Source organism: Telopea speciosissima, chromosome 7, assembly GCF_018873765.1.
Source record: "Telopea speciosissima isolate NSW1024214 ecotype Mountain lineage chromosome 7, Tspe_v1, whole genome shotgun sequence".
In the NCBI taxonomy this organism is placed as follows: Eukaryota; Viridiplantae; Streptophyta; class Magnoliopsida; order Proteales; family Proteaceae; genus Telopea; species Telopea speciosissima.
The window spans coordinates 19,581,436-19,602,306 of record NC_057922.1 but is presented as its reverse complement, the minus strand read 5'-3'; the positions used below and the strand labels follow the sequence as shown (position 1 = coordinate 19,602,306).

The 20,871-nt window shown below is 36.8% G+C and overlaps 1 protein-coding gene across 1 annotated transcript; it reads right to left on the bottom strand.

The window, feature by feature from the left end:
* Nucleotides 1–15,314: 15,314 nt before the first annotated feature.
* Nucleotides 15,315–18,935, bottom strand: LOC122666645 (10 kDa chaperonin-like). The gene is made up of 3 exons (XM_043862684.1): nt 18,770–18,935; nt 18,084–18,223; nt 15,315–15,739 (listed from the first exon to the last, which is right to left on the bottom strand). The coding sequence occupies exons 1-3, from the start codon at nt 18,872–18,874 to the stop codon at nt 15,691–15,693; spliced, it is 294 nt and encodes a 97-aa protein (XP_043718619.1). The 5' UTR covers nt 18,875–18,935; the 3' UTR covers nt 15,315–15,690.
* Between the last annotated feature and the right edge of the window lie 1,936 nt (nt 18,936–20,871).

Sequence of the window (20,871 nt, the reverse complement as noted above, 5' to 3'; positions counted from 1 at the left end):
ACATAAAAGTTAGACCCTATTTTATCTCCCATGTGCTACTTAAAGTGGGAATTTGAGAAGATTGTACACCTGATGTGTCGCCCATTCACTGTTTTCACATAACAACCTAGGACAACATCAAGAAAAGTGTTTTCCTGGATCTGATTCCACTCCAATGCTTATGTACCAGTAGAGGAGATGACACATCTTACCTAAGAAATTTAGGAAATTAACTTGTCTCCTGGTTTTTTATTTTCACTAGTGACCTTAATTGTACGAATTGAAGAACTGCCCCTCCTATCTATCTGTGATGGACAGTTGGTGTAGGACTCTTTGTTTCTTCTTTCCAACATGAAAACCAACCAAATCATCCTTCCAAAAGCTGGCCATTCACTTGATGCGGATCAGAAACACAATATACAAACAATCGAAAAGTCATAGGACCATTGCATTGTGTCAATTGATCATCCTACCAAATGGGGTCATAAATATTTATCTACGGTATTAGTTTCGATTTGAATCTGAGATGGAAATGAGCTAATAAAAAATTGTAATAAAAAAAAAAAACTGTAATTTTCTTTGTGTTGGTGGGGCCCATGCCATAAGGGAATAGAAACTGAAACGCCAAAACAGAATTCGTTTTTGGGCGTTGGAACGTGAAGAGCCACTTTGGCATTTTTTCTTTTGGCTTTTGGGCATCAGCTTCTCTTGGTTTGGTAGCGCGTGTGTGTGTCGTTCTCAGGGTGAAGAAATAACACACAGCAAAACAGAAAATCAAGAGAGGAAAAGAAAAAGAAAAGGAGGAAGAAGAGCAAGCTAAGAGCTTGGTATCATTTTGAAGTCCAGGTGTTTCTATTACAACTTTGAGATCTCAAAAAAACAAAGAGACTTTGTGAGATGTGGTGGTTGTGGTGAGAATTTGGTTTGGTAATCCTTTTTGTATTGCCTCCAATTACTTGTATGTCTTAGGTTTGGGTAAAAACTTGAGAGAACCATTGTACTTCTATTTTTCTCATAGTGGATTGATGCAAGATTTGCCCCGTGGTTTTTTCCCTCTACACTGGAGGGTTTTCACATAAATTTCTTGGTGTTGATTGTGCGATTGCTTTCTAACAATTTTATTTTTCTTATGTGCTTGGTTATATATGCTTGACAATTTTACATTGAATTATTGTATTTCTCAATTCACACTAGATAAGTGGTTTGATTAATCCCTACACTTTGTGGATTGTCGTTACCATCAATATAGGTTCCCAACAAGAGGGCTATTAGACATGTTAGAACTTAATTTAATTCTCACCCTACAAAAAAACTAGGCTTTATAAACATTATTTACCGTTGTTAAAGACCAAAAAAAGCACTCTTATATCATTTTCCAATGGTTTTTTTCTTAGGCTCTATTTGGTTGCAAGGGAAATGGGAAAGGAAAGTGAAGGGATTTGGCTTTTCCCTTTTAAGTCGTTTCGTTGCAAAGGAAGTAAAGTGAAATTAATTTTGCTAAGTTGTTTGATTTTTTGTAAAATTGATGTAAAATCAATGTAATTTTTTTTTTAAATTTTAAAAATTTTGTAATCCAACCCACTTTACTAACTAGCACTTATTAAGGCGTTTTTTTAATAATTTATGGAAAAAAGAACGCTAACCGGTGCTGCAGTGCAGCGTGTACTTGCACCTAGGCATAGCCGCGCGCTAAATGACTAACGCACCCCCTAGAAAGGCGAAAAGGACCAAGGGAGGGGTGCACCAATCATTTCAAACTTTTGTAATATATAACAGAATTTTGATGAATTTAAAATAATGTTTGAAAACACATCAGAGCTACCCGTTGAGACCCACACACACTTACACAGAGAGCCTCTGAATTCTAACAATTTAGATGGTCGGGAGAGGGTATCACGCACATCAATAAGGGAATATTATCGAACATTCATAAATAGGTGGACAGACATTTATAGTCATTAATGACCACTGAAGCAAAACCAAGCTGTAAATTCAGGCCTAATGATTCAAAATGCAAACATTCAACATGCCTTTTCTGTATTTCTCCAACCTTGTGTGGAAGATAAAAATAAAACGATTTCCAATGACAAGTTGGATAAAGGAAATTCTATTTACACTGGTTGGATTTATCCTCAATCAACTAAAGAGTTCATTTTGCTTACCCGTCCTTAGGGTTGAAAAATCCAGCCCAAGCCTTCTTTGGGGGCTTAGGGCGGGCTCGGGCCGACAGGGCCAAACTTGTACCCCTATTGGTTACATAAACAAATTAACCTATTAGTTTTATAAAATCTTGCGAACGTACTCCCTAGGCAGGATACTTAAAGGCATTAGCTACAACACTACATGCGTCGATATGCAGATGCGTCGCTATGCACTTGTCTAGTATCCATCGTTTACGGCTAGGACTATTGAAGTATCTAATCCTATTTACTCCCCTAGTTTTCATCTCTTAGTGTTAGGCTCTGTTTGTTTGCAAGGCGTATTGAAAGGAATAAAAGGGAAGTGAAAATTTAAACCTAAAAAGAAAACTTTTGTAATCATGACCCCCACATGGTTATATCTGTAATTTCAAATCATCCTATATTTGGTTAAGAAGGAAAGTAAAATTTTCAAACCTTAAAAAAAAAATTTGTAATCATTGTCTCATATGGTTATATCATTAAGTCCAAATCATCTATATCTGGTTATTAAATTTCACGATTTAATTCTAAAAAAATAAAATAAAAATTACTATAATTTGGCAAAAACCAATTCTCGACTTAAGTCAAAATGGTGGAGCAGGCTACGCAAATGAAATTTTGCATAGAAAATTTCCTAAAATAAACCCATTAATTAGTACAGTCCAAAATCTGACACATACCAGATCCATATTTGTGATCCATTAGAATCTTAGGTTATACATGGATCTAGGAAAGTGGATCCGAGCCAGTTCATATATATATATAAAGAAGGTTGTGTTTGACGCGTTGGTCAAATACTCACTTGCTAAATGCTTGGTCACAGGTTCAAGTCTTAGAAACAACTTCTTTAGAAATAGGGGTAAGACTGCAAATATTAGACCTTCCCCCGACCTTGTTAAACGCGGGAGCCTATATATATATATATATATGATAGGTTCCCAGCAGAGATTCGAAGTCGTTCCAGATAGAGCGAAAATGGTACAGCTGATCCTTCAACATCACAAAAGAACCAGCCATATTTTACAAGAAGAAGGCGGCCTGTGTTAGTTTGCTGCAAGAAGACAGACTTGACTGGTTTGAAATATATATATAAACCTCACCAATGATTGTGGCCTTCCCCCGCGCGCGAGCCGGGGGTGGGGGGAGAGGGCCGGAGACAAGGACAAGCAAGCTTGTCTCTACTTTATTATGAGAGCATGTGATGGCTGTTGATATGAGACCATGAATTCCTTTGCTTTATTGTTGATCTCATTGCACAAAATTTTATACGACAAGGCATTGGTGTCCGATGTCTCTTAGTCTCCTAGGCAGAGCAACACCGGTAGTGTTGTCTTAAATTTTGTTTCTAATGTTGTCTCTTCAATCTTCATTAGATAATAAAAATTGGATTTGGAACACTATTATACAAAGGGTAATGATGAAGAGGCAATTAGGAGACAAATTGTGGAAGATCAGTGTAGGCAAGAAAACATATGGTACTCCATGGGGGTACGTACTATGTACCTGATTAATTAACTGATGTTTTGGATTAGAAATAATAACAATACGATATAAACAAGCTAAAACAGTCGGTAGTCCCGGTTAGGCTATCATTAGGTTACAATCAAGTACCATGAATGCCTGAATAATAATCAGTCTAAGCCCAACACCGGATAGCTTAGTAACCGATTGGTCTAGTTCAAGTTTTAATCGATCGATTCCAATCAGGTCTACCAGTGAGGACCAGCTTTGGACACCACTAATTTGGACCACTTCCAGAACTTGTAAATAAAAACCAATCATTTCCAAGCTTGGGTCCATTTCTTGGTGTGACCCTCCTCGTTAGACCCAATTGTCACCCTCTCAATGGATCGACACCCTGCCCAAGTAGCCAATAAGGCCTAAATATCATTTTTTATGATAGAGAACAAAAAATACAAAAACTCCATTACCAATATAAAACGCATGACATACAGTTAGTAAAATGCATGCTTTTGTTGTGAGCAATGTATACATAAAATTATTATGCATTGTTGGCATTATATTTGTCAATAAAAATTCATTACCCTAAAGTGGTTAATTGACATTGTTTTTTTACTTTCTTATCTCCAACAAGATGCATGTTGTTTTGATAAGAAAAAATAATTATAATTTTGGCAACATATTTGGTAAGTGTACATTTATCATTTATTAACTCAAGAATTGCTAATGCTAGGGGAGACCCACATGTTCATGATGCAATGAGCATCAGAAGATTCTCCTTGTCTCCCTCCCTATAATTTTGTTTTTAAGTTTGATTATCTAATGAGGAGATAAAAATTTTAAAGAGTGACCATATGAAATGCAAAGTTGGAAATGCAATTAAGGGTGGAAGATCTGAAGCTTGGGGCAGTGATTGAGTTAGCCTGAACCAGTAGCTTGTACGTGAGTATTTTAATTTGAAATATGTAAGCAATTGTAAGTAGTTAATAGCCTATGTAACTATGTAAGTGGTTGAGTAGATGTGGCTTCGTAGTAGGAGTGAGAAGAGAATTGACGGCTTCCCAATTGTGATAGGACATCAGGCGACTTCGTCCTTAAAGCCTCCAAAACCTTATCCCTTATTCTCTCTTTTTATCTTTAGACTATCTTTGCACGTAACACAGGCTAAGAAGGGCAAACCACAAAATGGTACTAGGCTTGGATTGGGTAGATTTGGGTAGACTCTACACGCTATGTCAATAGTTGCTGACTTATCTGGGTTTGGGTAGGTTGGTCTTGTGGGGTAGGAACTATCTTCCAAATCTGAACCTGACCGTGTCTATAGATAAGCTGGAATGGGCAAAACCCAATAATGATTACTTTTTAATCAGCACATCGCCCATCTTCCAACTCATGTTCCTCCATTAACACTGGTTCGTCAAGTTCTTCAAATAAGAAGAAAATAGAGATATGTTGATTGTCACAAAGGAAGTTGTGCTGGTACTCTTATTAACTATCAACTAAGGGATTAGAAATAGATTCTTAATTGAATGTTACTTCCGTGTCACCGCATCATTATGTTAAAAAAAATTTCAATTAGAATGAAGAGTTGATTAGTATGGCATAATATCATGGTTAACCTCCATATATATAGGGAAGGAGTTTTCTGTCCGGGAGTGTGGCCTACGTTAGTACTCCCATGTGTCTATCTCTCTCCTCCTTAAAACAAAGGGATAAATCTGTCTTTTAATATGGGCAAGAGAGAGATAGACTCATGTGAGTGCTGGCATAAGCCAAACTCCGAGACAAAGTTCTTTTTCCCATATATATATATAGCATTCTCAAACCTTAAAAAAACAAAAGAATCAAACTTTCTCATACATTAGTATTTGGGAAATTTACACGTACTTTCTCTAAGTTAAAGCTTAATTACAGATCCACCCATGTATTTTAGATATTTACGCATACCTCTCTTGTTTTCCAAAATAATTAATAAATAAACTTATTCCGTTAAACTAGAACTGAAAAGGTTAGAATTGTTCATTTATTGACCAAATTGCCTTTTATGCTAAAATAAACCTATTTCATTACTTGCTGTGGAGCAAGTTCAAACCCTCACTCAAAATGATCATTAACATAGAAAAGGCAGAGGAAAAAAGACAAACAAAAGAAAGAATACAGATATATGGCCAGGGGCCGAAGCATGAAACTATGATGAGTTTCATGCATACTATCCCTCGCAAAGCTCATATTGGTTCCAAGTGGCAGACAGGTAGCCATGGAAGAGCACCTTCTGTTGACTAAGAGCCCTGCTTTAGTAGATTCCTCTGCATACCCTCACTTAAAAAGGGTAGAAACAACAAACCATATTATAGTAAGAAAAAATAAAATCACTCTGTTCCACAAAACTAAATCATACATCATAGGTTTACAAAAGATTTAATGGGTCTACCAAACTCATAAAATTATTTCAGTGGTTTTTCGTTTTCTACATACAAACTTTTACATACTTACGACATTTATTTCTAGGTAAAAAACTGCATGGAAGAAAATTTTCCAGAGATAATTCTTACTATTTTGTGTTGATTTTAACTACAAATTTTCCCTTTCAGTATCACAACCAACTTCTGAAGGGTGACTTTGCATCACTAAGCACCATTTTGAAGGAGAACATGAATTTCAATACTATCATATTGTATCATGATGGATGTGGCTCTTGAATTCCTCTATTAAACTCCCATTTGTTTCCTAAGTACAAAAAATTTTCTTATCCCCACTCACAATAACTAAACGTCTATTGAAAATCAATTATGGTAGATGTAGTACAGGATAAAAAAAACATTTCAATCAAAATTTCAGTTGATTGGGTTGCAAATCATCGGAGATATCATGTCAGAATTTTCCAATTTTGTGAAAGAATCAACTCAAGTTGTAACAATTGCAATCGCCAAGATTTCCTCCACCGAACATCTATCTGACAATCGGCTCTGATAAATGTAACCTACAGTCAAAAAAAATGTTGCACTCATGGTTGCATATCGCCGGAAATATCAACATTTGAAAAGGGTTTACATAGAGGATTGCCTGAATCAACCGATTCCATATCAGGGCGTTCTAACTCGGTGGGAGTTAGGATTGGCCATGGTCAATTCCGACCAACCCAATCCAGTTTCTTTAATCCATGAATGGGCTGGTTAGTAACATGTATCAAGAATCCCATAGGAAGATGACAGCTTCTTTGGCAATCAACCAACATAAAAGTCTCCATATCATAATAGAACCGAAAATCAAAAAATGAACACAGAAAAGGCTGAAAGAAAAATGCAGACGGCCAGAAAAGGGAAGACAGATATATAGCCAAGGGCCGAAGCATGGAACTATGATGAGTTTCATGCAATCTATCCCTGGCAAAGCTCATATTGGCTCCAAGTGACAAGACAGGTAGCCATGGAAGAGCACCTTCTATTGACTCAGAGCCCTTAGTCTGTGGATCCCCCCCCCCCCACACTCAATCCATTTCAACAGTTGACTTCCTACAACATAAAACTAAATCATACATCAGAGGATTTTCATTTTCTAAATAACAGCCCCTAGTTGAGGTTCATAGGTCGATCCACAAAAAAAAATGTGAAGAAGCACTACTATCCTTATTTTAGATACCTAGAATGTCACTGGGACTAAAATAATTCTTATGAATTATTACAACAACAGTTGAAATTGTAGAAAACCAGCAACAACATATTTCAGTTTCAGATTTTCAAGCCTTAGAATCAGAAGCAATGCTATAAATGCGATGTCTGCTTAAAGTTGATGCAGCTCAAAGGAATGTACCAAGTTATCATGAGGCAAATCCTTGTGGGTAACAAGTAAGATGATAATATTCGCAAACTAAGCGAACACTGTCGGCTGAAATTGTGAAGTACTTGGTATCTCTCCTAGTGAAAGTGATCAAACTAAAACCTAGAACTTATGTTTGATTGGACTAGTGTAAAAACTATGGGGGCGGGTCAGTGAATTCTCAATTGCATAAAAGATTAGGTCTATACCCGTATTTGTTTATACTAATCATAAATGAATTGACTACAGACTTTCAAGATCAGATCCCGTGATGTATGTATTTTGCTCATGCTATTGTTTTGGTGGATGAAATAAAAGTAGGGATAAATAGGAATAAATATGATATTAGAATGATGGAGATCAACTTAGAATCAAAAGGTTGATCCCAAGGTTTTAAGATAAGTAGGACAAAAACAGAATATATAGTGTGCAACAGTAGCAACAAGAGGACTGAAAGTAGAGTGGTGAATTCTGATGATACCATAAAAAGAAAATTTCATGTAACTAATTCAATCAGTAATAAAGAAAGAGAAATAGAGGATAGTATTAAAATAGGGTGATTGCAATGGAAGGTTGCAATAGGAATGTTGTGAAGTAGGAGCCCTTATCCATTCACCTGGTACCTTTTTACATTAAGGACCTATTGATTTGGTATTCTAACCATTGGGTAGATGGAAATTTAGTCGCCTATCTCAATCAACCTATGGATCCGGAATGTATGACAGTATGAGACCCCGCTCTTTATTTCTTGGTTAACCCAAAAAGAAACCAGTCGGAAAAATTGTTCTGTACATCATCTACTCTATGCCAAGATTGAAACCAGTCGGAAAAATGAAACTACTAACAGACGGATCAAATTGAATCCTAAACTGAAAATGATCATTTCCACAGAAAAGGCAGAGAAAAAGGCAAACAGAAGAGGGAAGACGGATATATAGCCAGGGGCCGAAGCATGGAACTATGGTGAGTTCCACGCAATCTATCCCTGGCAAAGGTCATATTGGCTCCAAGTGGAAGACAGGTAATCAATGAAAGAGCACCTTCTGTTGACTCAGAGCTCTTGTTCAGTGGATTCCTCCGCATACCCTCACTCAAATAGTAATGAAGCAATATGACGTATTGAAATTCATCTTCTGCTACAAAATGGTGCTTAGACAAACAATGTCCCGATCACCCTGGAACTTGGTTCTGATCCAGTCTTGCCACATATTTTTCTTTTACATCCCTTTGTTAAACCGAAAATCCATAAAGTATTGGATGGTTTCAACGTGAGTTGCGGAGAAGAGAACAAACAGAGAAGGAGAAGAATAGATTTGGTTAGTTTTGATGATAACCAATTTCCAGTATTCCCCTATGACGCAAAGTATCTTTGGAAATTCAAAACATGATAATTACTTCCCAGATCTCAACATAAATACCAAGAGTTCCAACATTCATTGGTAAGACAACTCTCCACATCTCCCTCCACTAAGATAGTGAGACACTAGTAAATACAACTTTCTTATGGTCTCACTTCTTTCACTTCCTTACACAACAAGACATAAAACATATAAATACTCCTTCAAATCGGGTCAACCCATCAGCTTGGGTCGTACTATACCACAGGGCAAACACACATAACACTAAGAAATTCATAGGAATAAGAATACACATAAAGAGCAAATTATTATCTTAAGAGACTATAGTCAAAAAAGATGATGCACTCAAAATTTCAAATGATTTATTTGCAGATCACTGGAGATATCAGCACCAAAAGCTCTTGTGGTCAGAAAAGGTTGAAACATAGCTTCCAGGAGGTTTGAAAAAGGTTTATATAGAAGATTGGCTAATTAGGATCAGGTTTTGATCAATCCGATCCCATTTCTTTAATCCAGGAATGAGGCCGATTAAGAACAGGTATCAGGAATTCCATAGCAACATGGCAGCTTAGTTGGCAATAAAAACCTCTATCATAATAGAACCCTGAAACTGAAAATGATCACTAACACAGAAAGGCTGAAAGAAAAAGACAAACAGATGAGGGAAGACAGATATATAGCCAAGGGCCGAAGCATGGAACTATGATGAGTTTCATGCAATCTATCCCTGGCAAAGCTCATATTGGCTCCAAGTAGCAGACAGGTAGCCATGGAAGAGCACCTTCTGTTGACTCAGAGCCCTTATTCAGTGGATTCCTACACATACAGTCACTCAAATGGTCAAGAAACAACGAGATAATAGAAATAAGAAACAAAATCAAGCCATTTCACCAATCAACTTCCCACAACATTAAACTAAATCTTAGATCAGAGGTTTTTCATTTTCTAAATGACAGTTACTTGGTTATAAATGACTACTCTCAAAGAGAGAACCCAAAGATTGATAGGTCTAGCCATAGAAACAAAGAAAGAAAAAAAACATTGGAAGAAGCACTCCTTATATTTTGATACCTAGAATGTCACTGGGACAAATAATTCTCATAAAGAATTACAGCAAGAGTTGGGGATTGAGCTCGTCTACGGCCTGGGGTTGAGCGGCCATCGTGTTGCGCTTAACTCCCAGGCCACCCCGTGGATTCCATGCCGATCCAATGGTTGGTAGACAAGCTCAATTCAAAATTCAAAAATGCCAGGCCGCCAAAGAGCACATCTACCAATCATTGAATCGACATGAAATCCACATGGCAGCCTGGGAGTTGAGCACAACACAATGGCTGCTCAAACCCAGGCCGCAGACGAGCTCGATCCAACAGTTGGAATTATAGAAACCAGCAACAATATATTTCAGTTTCAGATTTAAAGGCCTTGACTTCAGTTGGAACTTGGAAGGAAGGCTATAAATGCAATGCCTGCTTAAAGTTGATGCCGTTAAAAGGAATATACCAAGTTACCATGAAGCAAATCTCATGGGTAACAAGAATGATGATAATATTCTCAAACTAGGCTGAAATTGTGAAGTACTTAGTATCTCTCCTAGTGAAAGAGATCAAACTAAAGAGCCTATAACTTATCTTTGATTGGAATTTTAAGAAAAAAAATTAAAAGTGACTAGTATAAGAACCATGGGGGCAGTGTAGTGAACTCTCAATTACAATTAAATTACATCAAAGATCAGCTCTAAACCCATATTTCTTTTCGCAAATCAAGATGAATTGACTGGAAACATTCAGAATCACATCCCGTGATGTATGCTTTCTACAGATGATATTGTTTGATAAATAAACCAAAAGTAGGGATAAATGCAAAATTGGAATTATAGAGATCAACCTAGGGATCAAAGGTTGATCCCAAGGTTTTAAAATAAGTAGAACAAATACAAAATATATGGTGTGTAACTTAAGTAATAATAGTACTACTGCAAAATGAAAATTTTTAGTAGCTAATTCAATCATTAATAAAGAAAGAGAAGTAAAGATTATGTTATACAAAGGATTAAAATAAGTTGGATGAAATGGAAGGGTGAATCTGGAGTGTTGTGTGCTCGACAACTTTCTTAAAACTTAACGAAAAATTTTACAAGACAATTATACGACAAGCAATTGTATATGATATTTAGTGAAAAATATAACATAAACAAAATTAGTGTAACTGAAATGAGACTGTTGAGATGGATGAGTAGTAGAATAAAATAAAATAAAATAAGTAATTAACAAATTAAAATTAATTTAAAAGTAGCTCCGATACATGCTACATTGTCACAAAATCAATTGAGGTGTCATGAACATGTGCAATGGAGGTCTTTGAATACTCTAGTCCGGAGAGGTGACTTGATTTAGCATGACGGAGCTAAAAGAGCCAAAGCAGACCTAAAATAACTATAGGAAAAGTGCAAGGAAAGACATGCATAGCTTAGAACTAATGACAAGTATGACTTTGAATAAAGCTGATTGGAGAAAAAAAGATAAATGTAGCCCACTCTATTTAGTTGGGATACGGCTGAGTTGAATTGAGTTGACTTTGTATCCATCGGGTGTGGCAAGGCAGAGTGGGTACACATGGTTTTTCTGATATCGTACATAACCCTTGCCCCATTAGGGACATACTTGCACAAACCATTAGCAAAGCAGTTAAACACCTGTTGTAGGAGTCCTCATCCATGCACCTGAACATTGTTGCAATATGGACCAGTTCATTTGGTATTCTAACCATTGAATAGATCAAAATTTAGTCGCCCATCTCAACCCTTTAATCCGCAATGTATGACATTATGGGCCCCGCCCTTTATTTCTTGGTTAACCCAAAAAGAAAGAAGGGGATTAGAGAGCATGAACGGAAAACCATTCAATAATAAGATGGCACTACATAAACTTCTTCTCCACATCATCTGTTCTGTCAAGATTGAGCCCAATCGAAATTATAAAACTACTAGAAATAGATCAAATAGAACCCTCACTGAAAATGATCACTAACACAGAAAAGGCAGAGGAAAAAAGACAAACAGAAGAGGGAAGATAGATATATATAGCCAGGGGCCGAAGCATGGAACTATGATGAGTTTCAGGCATACTATCCCTGGCAAAGCTCATATTGGCTCCAAGTGGCAGACAGGTAGCCATGGAAGGGCACCTTCTGTTGACTCAGAGCCCTTCTTCAGTGGATTCCTCCGTATACCCTCACTAAAATAGTGAAGAAACAACAAACCACATTATAGAAGAGAAAAAATACAATCACCCCATTTCAACAATTGACTTCCCACAACACAAAACTAAATCATTCATCAGCAGTTTTCATTTTCTAAATGATAGCCACTAGGTTACAAATTACACTAAAAAATTTAACAGGTCTACAAAACTCAGTAGAATTTTTTAGAAGAAAACTCATTTTCTAAATACAAACTTTCTTGTTCTTAAGACTCTTGTTTATTTCTAAGTAAAGAACTGCATCGAAAGAAATTTTCAAGGTATAATCCTTGCTGTTTTGTGTTGATTTTACCAAAAAAATTTCTTTTCAAATGATTTTTACTTGAAAACAGATGGGAATCTAAGAGGAATTCAAGAGCCGCATCCATCATGATACAATATGAAGTATTGAAATTCATCTTCCTCTTCAGAATGGTCTTTAGAGAATCAATGTGACGACTACCAAGGAGCTTGGTTATGATCCTGTATTGCCACACAGTTTTCCATAAAATATTGGATGGGTTTCAACGTGAGTTGCAGAGAAGAGAAGAGACAGAGGAGAAGAATAGATTGGGTTAATTTTTAGGAATAACCAATTTCCAGTAGTATCCTATGAGATAAAAATATCTTTTCATAATTCGAAACATGATAATTACTTCACAGATCTCAACACAAATACCCATTGGCAACACTACTCATCACGTCTCCCTCCACTAAGATAGGGAGATTCAATAAACTCCTAGGGCATTAAGATTTCCAGTACCACAAGTTCCTTATCCCCCCCTTCTGGACTAAATATTGGCTCCCATGAACCCCATAAGACAGTTTTCATGTGGGTCTACGTGCTATTCATCACCCGTATCAGGTAACCAATTTTCCTTCATACATTACACAACAACTAACAATAATAGGATTGATCAAACTCAAACTCAAACACAACAGTGATGATCCACCACAACAAGATTATACACCTTTTCTCCTTTCTCTCCAATGATCAACACATATGAGTAACCACTAACCATCAAACTCATTACAGGGGAACAACCAAGGTACTGTACTATAAAAGGCCGAAGAAAATGCCTTCTTTGGCCATCATTATTCCATTGGATAGCGCAATGGCAGGTTGTCCTGACTCGGGCAATGTATTAGACAAAGGTTTCCAGAATTAAAGAAGCAATCAAACATAGTGAGATACTAGTAAATGCGATATCATATGGATGGCATCATTTTTTAACCGACTCTATGCTCCATATAATATGCTTTTCTTTTCTTTCTTTTTTTTAACCTTTGGTGGGGGTGGGGGGGGGGGGGCTGTGGCGTTAAATTAGGCATACACCCCCCAACAGGTTCAGTAACAGCATCAAGGATAGGTGTCACCCGAACAGGAGTCACGTTGGGTTGGTCTGGGGTTGGAGTGTGGGCTGAAGTAAAAGAAAAGGGAAAAGATTCTCTAAGCCACTTGGGCAGGTACACTAGCATTTTTGTATCTATTTCTCTCCTGACATGAAATGACCTTGCTGTCCTCTAATACACAATATCATTTTGTCTGACCCCATTGGCAACTATGCTGCTTGCTCTGGGAACCCTCTCCCAAAAGAAAATTTCTTAGACATGCAACAACGAAGCAGTAAAAAAAAAAGGAGGCTTTATTTTCCTCGATGGCCAATGAGGGGATCCTTAACATGACCTTAATTTCATGGACAAGTAAAACCCGAAGATTCCCCTACTCACATGTCAAATTTCAGCCCCGAGTTCACAATGAAGCATTAGAAAACTCGCATATAGCCCACCTGAGAGGGTGTATGGACATACATGGGAAAATATATGATTAATTTAAAGTCTGAAATTTAACACATGGCTAATCCAGAGCTTACTCTCTATCTAATGGTCCGAAACACACATTATCCTTCCACAAAGCAAAACAGAGGCCAACTGTGGAAACAAGTTTTACACTTGTGCCCAATAAAATTGAATTTAGAAATGAAAAATCTGTTAAGTGTTCTATTTAGTTTTGCAGGCCAAATAGTAAAAGTTCAGAGTTTCCTATTGTGACCTGTTAGTAGAGAGCGCATTCCCCAGAACTAAAAAGGGTATTTAACACAAAAACGCAAAAAGAAGAGGTGGAAAGAGAGATAACCAAGTATTGTGGCATGAAACAACGGTGGGTTTCAGCCAATGTACCCCTGGCAAGTTCATATTGGCTCCAAGCGTATGGTCCAATGGGTTTCTCCACATATCCACACTCAAAAAGTCTTTTTGCTAACAAGTCATAAACATTTAATAATGGCCCTGCCAAACTAATAGAACAATGCACAAACTTTTCATCTTCTAAATTCAAACTTAAATTTTTTTAACAGAGTAAGTCAAGAGCTACATCCATCATGATTTGTAAAGAAAGAGAATAAATATTTGTCTTGATGATCAATGAACAAACCAATGGAGTAATGAGATTCATCTTCTCAATGCTGACTAGCGATAACAAATTAACAATCCTTCCTTTGCAGACAAGCACCAGGAATATGTTAATCAAACTCAACAGTGATTGTCCACCAGAATAAGATCATATACCTTTGTCTGCAATGACAGGGGAAACTAGTGTGTTGCCACAGGAAAGCCACCATATCTTACATAAATGGCCTAAGGATGCCTCCTTTGACTTTATGATTATTACATTGGATCTCCTCTCAAATGCTTGGAAAGTTGCCAGAGTTTTAGGTTTGAGCAATGTTTGAGACAAAGTGGAGACAATTAAGAAGTGATTAACATAGCGTGACACTAACAATGCAACTTCTTATGGCTGCTGACAAAGAAATCTCTCAACACAGTTAGTTTATGACCCTTAAAACAAACTCCTGATGATCAAATATTTTTAGACCTGATATTTGAGGTTATTTGATGCAAGAGATCATAAACCTATTAGGCATACACCCCAAGAGGTTCAAGGCAGGTTAAGTTAATAGTTTCAGCAACAAAGATAATTCATCAATCAAAGAGCTGGGGATAAAAAAAAGTGGTAGGGGAAGAAGAAGAAAATATGCAATCAGTTGTTACTCGAGCATGATGGCATAATCAATTAAATTTTTGTTTCCTTACCTGCAAGCAGACCCCAAATGGGGTTGCAAAAACTGAACACCCATGTAAGTAATACACCCACGGGCAAGAAGCTCAGTTTATGATTTTATTCTATAAATGAGAAAAAAAAATCTAGCTTTAAACAAGGAAGTGTAGAATGAAAATTAATGTTTCAGAACTAACAGAAATCTAAAAATTAAAAATAAATAATAAAAAAGGAATACCGAACATTGGGATCCAATGTCCCCAGATAGATTGCGGCACTTATTTATTAAAAAAAAGCCAGATATTACACAATTTGCAGTTTAGGTTTTGTATTTCATATTTGATACATTACTTCAACAGACATCAAAACGATATATTTGCTAATCAAGAAAAGATCCAAGAGAAATGCTTTAATTTTATAAAATCTGTTTCTACAATCATGATTATGGTATGTGTATTCATAAATTTTAAACCAGACCACAACTTGTTAAGATGCAACCACAGTTAAACTCTTCTGCATACTAAAAACTGCCTCATTCCAACAGGATCCACCATAAAGTTTCTCCCAAGTCCTAACCTGGTTAGGGTCCATAAGATACATCAGTCATGCAGTGTCCCCAGTATATCATCATCTCTATACAGATGATACCTGCAACAGTTTCCAAGAATATGGGGAGAATATTAGCATCAGAACATAGAGTGTTATTCAAATACAAGATAATTCAAAACATGTGAGACAGCTACAAAAGTAAGACACCAGAAAATTATTCAAAATCACACAAATCATATGGCATTGCCATGTTGGGTGATTGAAACGAAAATAAATATAAATGTTCCTGAAACAACAGTGAAGAATCTTTTCTTGATCATGGAGAAATTTAGAACAAATATTTCCTCAAATCAACAACCAAAATTCCTTTCCTGATGATCAAGTATACATGGCAAAGAATCAGGATTTCCACAAAGCTAGGCAAATTTATCTTCAAATTGGCAATGGCCATGGACAAAAATCAGTAGCATCCAATCCAGGAAACATTTGGTTGGTCAGAATAACTGCACATAAACAAACCTCGTAAGCCCAAATTCTTTGTAGCATTGCTTCTATCCTTTCTAGAGCAAAGTTCATGATCAAAACTCGCTTGGAGTACATGATCCCTGGTCTGTTATCCATCCAATAATCGATTGCCTATCTATCCCCTGGAACCACATCAGAACAAAGCATCCACTTAATGACTAGTGCTGAGTAACCACAATAAATCAGATTAGGTCAAAACCCAGGAAAATAAATGATGACCGATATTGCTGTGTGGATGCACAGGTCTCCTTTGAAGGTGGATTCCTAGGTTTGTTGAATCTTCTTATTCATCCACTCCTCTTTTTCTCTTCTACTTTCTATTTTCTAGCCACCATAATCAGATCCATTACACCATTATTTTAATCAACTCACCTTTACATTATTCCCCAATTCGCCATAGGCTATTCCATCAGACCCTAGCCTTCACCCACTCATCTACCACCCAAACCCTAACCATTGGGCTGAATCTCCTGGTTTATATTTTAAGTCTCTTCAAGACAGAACCCTTACCAGCCATTAAAACACTCATCCAACCTCGAAAAACCCTATCCCTTAATCTTAGATCGTTACAATCATCCATTATCAATCCCTCCAAACAATAGTACTAATTTCACCAAGAATCTTGATATACTCTTGTCACTTTGAAACCCATTCTGTACCAAAACAGAAATATCTCTCTCTCTTTATCATCACAGAACCTTAGTACTAATTTAATAATATGCATAAAGACATATACATGTACTTAGGTAAACTTACATCAATGTGCTTTCTCACATATATGACATAATTTTATCTAATATAAACACAACAGGAGAGAAACACTTCTTCACAATCTAAGAGTCAACAAAGCTAAGGCTACTTTCACTTCTGGAAAGGAACAAGGGATGAACTATGATGAGGATATTCATATATCACAAGGAGGTAAAACAAAAGGTCAGGAAGAAGCATAGAAGACAATGCAGTTGGAACAATTAAAGGAAAAACTAAGTACATTCAGAAAGAGACAGCATCTTCACTCCAAGCACTCATCAACTCTTATCTTTCTTAATATTGCTTCAGCATGTAGAGGAGAAAAGGTTGCAGACATGAAACAATCAAAAGACTCCTCATTATGTCTTCATAGTCAAAAGAACAAAGAGCACTCATTTCATAATGGTATAAATACTATGTGATTATGATCTATCAATTCCCAATCCAGAATGCCAATAGACAGCTCTCTTACAGAGAAAGCATGGCTTTGCATCTCAAGCCACTTCACCATTGTCCCAACACAATGAATATCCAATGCATAGTCAAGAACTGGTAAATTGCAAGGACCAATTGTGAGCATATTTATAACATAAAAAAGGCATACCCAGTGCATGAGGCTCTTGCCACTGCAGGGTCTGGGGAGGGTCATAATGTAAGCCCAAAAACCTTACCATTGGACCGAGGTCAGCCCTCTGAGCACATTTACAACATGAGACCTAAAAATTTCTAATAGAAAGTTAATTGCAACGACCAATTGATCTGAATCAATTTAAAAGCAGGCAATCATAAATTGCAAAGCCAGACTCCAGGGTGATAAATGATAATAGACAGCTCTCTTCCAAATAAAACATGATTTTATGTTCGATGATATTCAGTCATTATCCTACCACAATGAAATGAAAGAATATCCAACATACAATCAATAGTCAGCCAATTTTCATGGCCAATGTAGTCAATCACAAATTCTTGTTGAAGCAATGAGTTAATGAATGGTTAAACAAAACATTTCTGTGCAAGTGTTAGTGAGGTAGGAAACAAATAACAATCTTAAGAATGAGACGAAAAAGTGTATAATGTAAGGCGACACATAAGATACACTTCAAAACTTGAAAACACAGATACTGGCAAACTGGGGAAGTCTTGTTTGGAAAGGAACAAATATACTTACTCTTTATCACCAAGTTTTACTGTCGTTCCTCCGTATTCAGGTAAAAGTACAGAGTCTCCCTCTTTTACACCAACAGGAATAAGTTTCCCATCGCTACCACGAGATCCAGGACCCACCGCAACAACTTTACCAGAGTTCAGCTGAATAAAGCATAGGAAATAAAAAATATGAATATATCATCAAACACATATTGGTGTCTCCATACAAAAACTACATGCGCACATCAAGTAAGAAACTACAAGAGTTCTTTAAAGGCAAAGAAGTAACAGAAACAAAGCAGGAACTAAAGAAACAAGAAATTCCAAAACTTTGACACAGACCAGTTGACAACACCCACTGTTCTCGCGTTCTACCAAATCCATCAGAAAGAGGTGAAAGCCTTCACAGACTGAATGTTTTCCGAAATTAAAACAATACACAGAGGCTAAGCCTTCCTTCGAGTTGGCAAATAGTTAATCACATTGCAGAATGCCAAATTACATTTTTCAGATGAATGCGTTCTTATCGGGTCATTTTGATCAGAAATCTCACCCAGTAAAGGATGTGAAAGAGGGAAATATTACAGAACAAAATAGCATTTACTCAACAGAACAACATCCAGAAGAACAAAACATCAAAAACTGTAATCAAACAGCACAAGCTGAGAAAAATTAGTGGAAGATACTGTAAAAATTCTAGGTTTTCACCTTGGAGATCTTCTCAGGGAGTAAAATTCCGGCATCAGTTTTCGATGGAGGAACGACTTTCTCCACCAAGACACGATTCAAAAATGGGATCAAGCGCTTTGCCATTGGAGCTTCGGAATACAAGATAGCGTAACCAAATGACTACGACCTACTCAGTACTCACCTTGATGTCTCCTTGGTTGGCTTTGTAGGGTTTAAGGAAGGTTTAAGGACGACCAAATTACTGTAGTGCCCCTTGATTAGGGTTCCTTCCCAATCGCTTACCCGAATAATCAAATAGAGCCCATGTCTACCCAAAACAAATAAATAAATAGAGCCCATGGGCTATTGGGCTCGATATAAATGAACAAGAACGGCATGTGGTACAAGTGTTTCTTTGTGGCTATTTAAGCATCTCCCCTAACTGTAATTTTATTTATGGAGACCAAAGCAAATCCCCATGAGAGAAAATTAAATTTCCCTTCTCATTCCCTCTGATCATTCATCAACTTTGATTTGTGTTTCAAAATTGAACTTTTTTGCTTTATCTTGAATCATTATGGTCGTAGACATGGACTGCCAAAATATGGGCTTAATGCCTAACTACAGTACCTCTTTATGCCTTAGATTTTTCATAAAATTTGTGAGAGGCTCAAGACCCTTGCCTACAATTTTAGGCCAAATTTTAACAGATGGCTGGGCTTTTCAAGTATTTCAAGCTTTGAAATAAGCAATGGAGTTCAAGTCTGGCCCCAACACATCCCTAGAGAATAGAAAGCTCAAGGATAAGGCCTCCTTAATAAATCAGGCCTCTTCTTATTTCTCTATTCAGGATAAGTTGAAACAATAAACTCATTGAAATCATAGCCATTAAATTTAGCTCACGATTTACTCTTAGATGCAATTAATTTTTGGCTTTAGTTAATTTTTTTTAGTAAATATATTTATAAAAGAGAAAGAAGTTTCAAAATAAATTATTTTTTTTCTGATTTTCCAAGTTTTTATCTCTCTCACTAGTTTAAACCCAAGAACTTATTGATGTTGCTTCTAATAAACCAAAGTAGTGGAAAATCTTTAGTCCTGTAATGGTTATGAAAACACGTAGAGTGAAGTTAATATAGTATAATGTAAACTATAAGGCTAGGGTTCCATGAAAGAAAGACTCACTATGCTCTTTTGCCTCCAGGGGTTCGAGGTTTATATTCACACACAAGCGTGTAGAGATGGGATGTGGTGAGGCAAGGCTAGGCTTTTATGTGTATTTGCTTTTTGCTAGCAGCAAGAGTTGCATCCCGGTTTATTTTTTGTTGACTTCAGATAAGATTTTTTTCCGATGTCGGATGTTCTTTTTCTCGATGTCAGTTTTATGTTGCATCTGCTAGAGTATGTTATAAGTCAGGGTTTCATGAATTAACTGAAATGCGACGTTCAATGTGATTTTACCGACGTCAAATGAGCGTTGTTCGGCATATCACTGATGTCGATGATATATTGTTGCCTGTTGTCCAGAATCTATCGAACATTGACAACAAATACGTAGTTTGTTGTGTCTTCTCTCTATGAGAGACACATCTTTTGGGTCTCTCTCTCTCTCTCTCTCTCTCTCTCTCTCTCTCTCTCGCCTCCTGATTTATAGTTTTGAGAGTTTTCCAAGTTCCAAAAATTCTTTTGTTAATTGAGCACAACTTAAGTGTGTTCTAATGTGGGCCAGTAAATGAGTGCAACAACTATTGGAAGACTTAAGGGGATACTTCAGTTTGGAGGTCAATTCACAAAGACCCATATTGCACCATAGGAGACGACTACAATCTTAAGGAGAGTGATCAATGGCACGAGTCAGTCCCACTAGATGTTTGTAATTTTTATTCGTGTATACAGCTCTCCTATAATACTTGGTTTCTTTCATTTCAAGTGTTAAGCCGTTTGAATTAAGTTCTATATTCTCAAATTCTTAGTATTATTTATCTGTGTATCAGTTCCATCCCGAACCGATTGGATTGACCGAACCTAACTGGACCCCTATCAGCTTGGCCTTTCATGAAACGGTTGAAAGCCAAATGGGACCGACCGAAACCAGAAACCAAACGAAACCGAAAATACCCAATAAAAAACCGATACAAACC

What these genes read in the sequence shown, in the direction of transcription:
- LOC122666645 (XM_043862684.1), bottom strand. Translation starts at nt 18,874, where the DNA reads ATGGCAAAGCGCTTGATCCCATTTTTGAATCGTGTCTTGGTGGAGAAA. An exon ending in TCCCTGAGAAGATCTCCAAG is followed by an intron (nt 18,224 to 18,769) that starts GTGAAAACCTAG and finishes TGCTTTATTCAG; the next exon opens with CTGAACTCTGGTAAAGTTGT. An exon ending in GTAAAACTTGGTGATAAAGA is followed by an intron (nt 15,740 to 18,083) that starts GTAAGTATATTT and finishes AAACTGTTGCAG; the next exon opens with GTATCATCTGTATAGAGATG.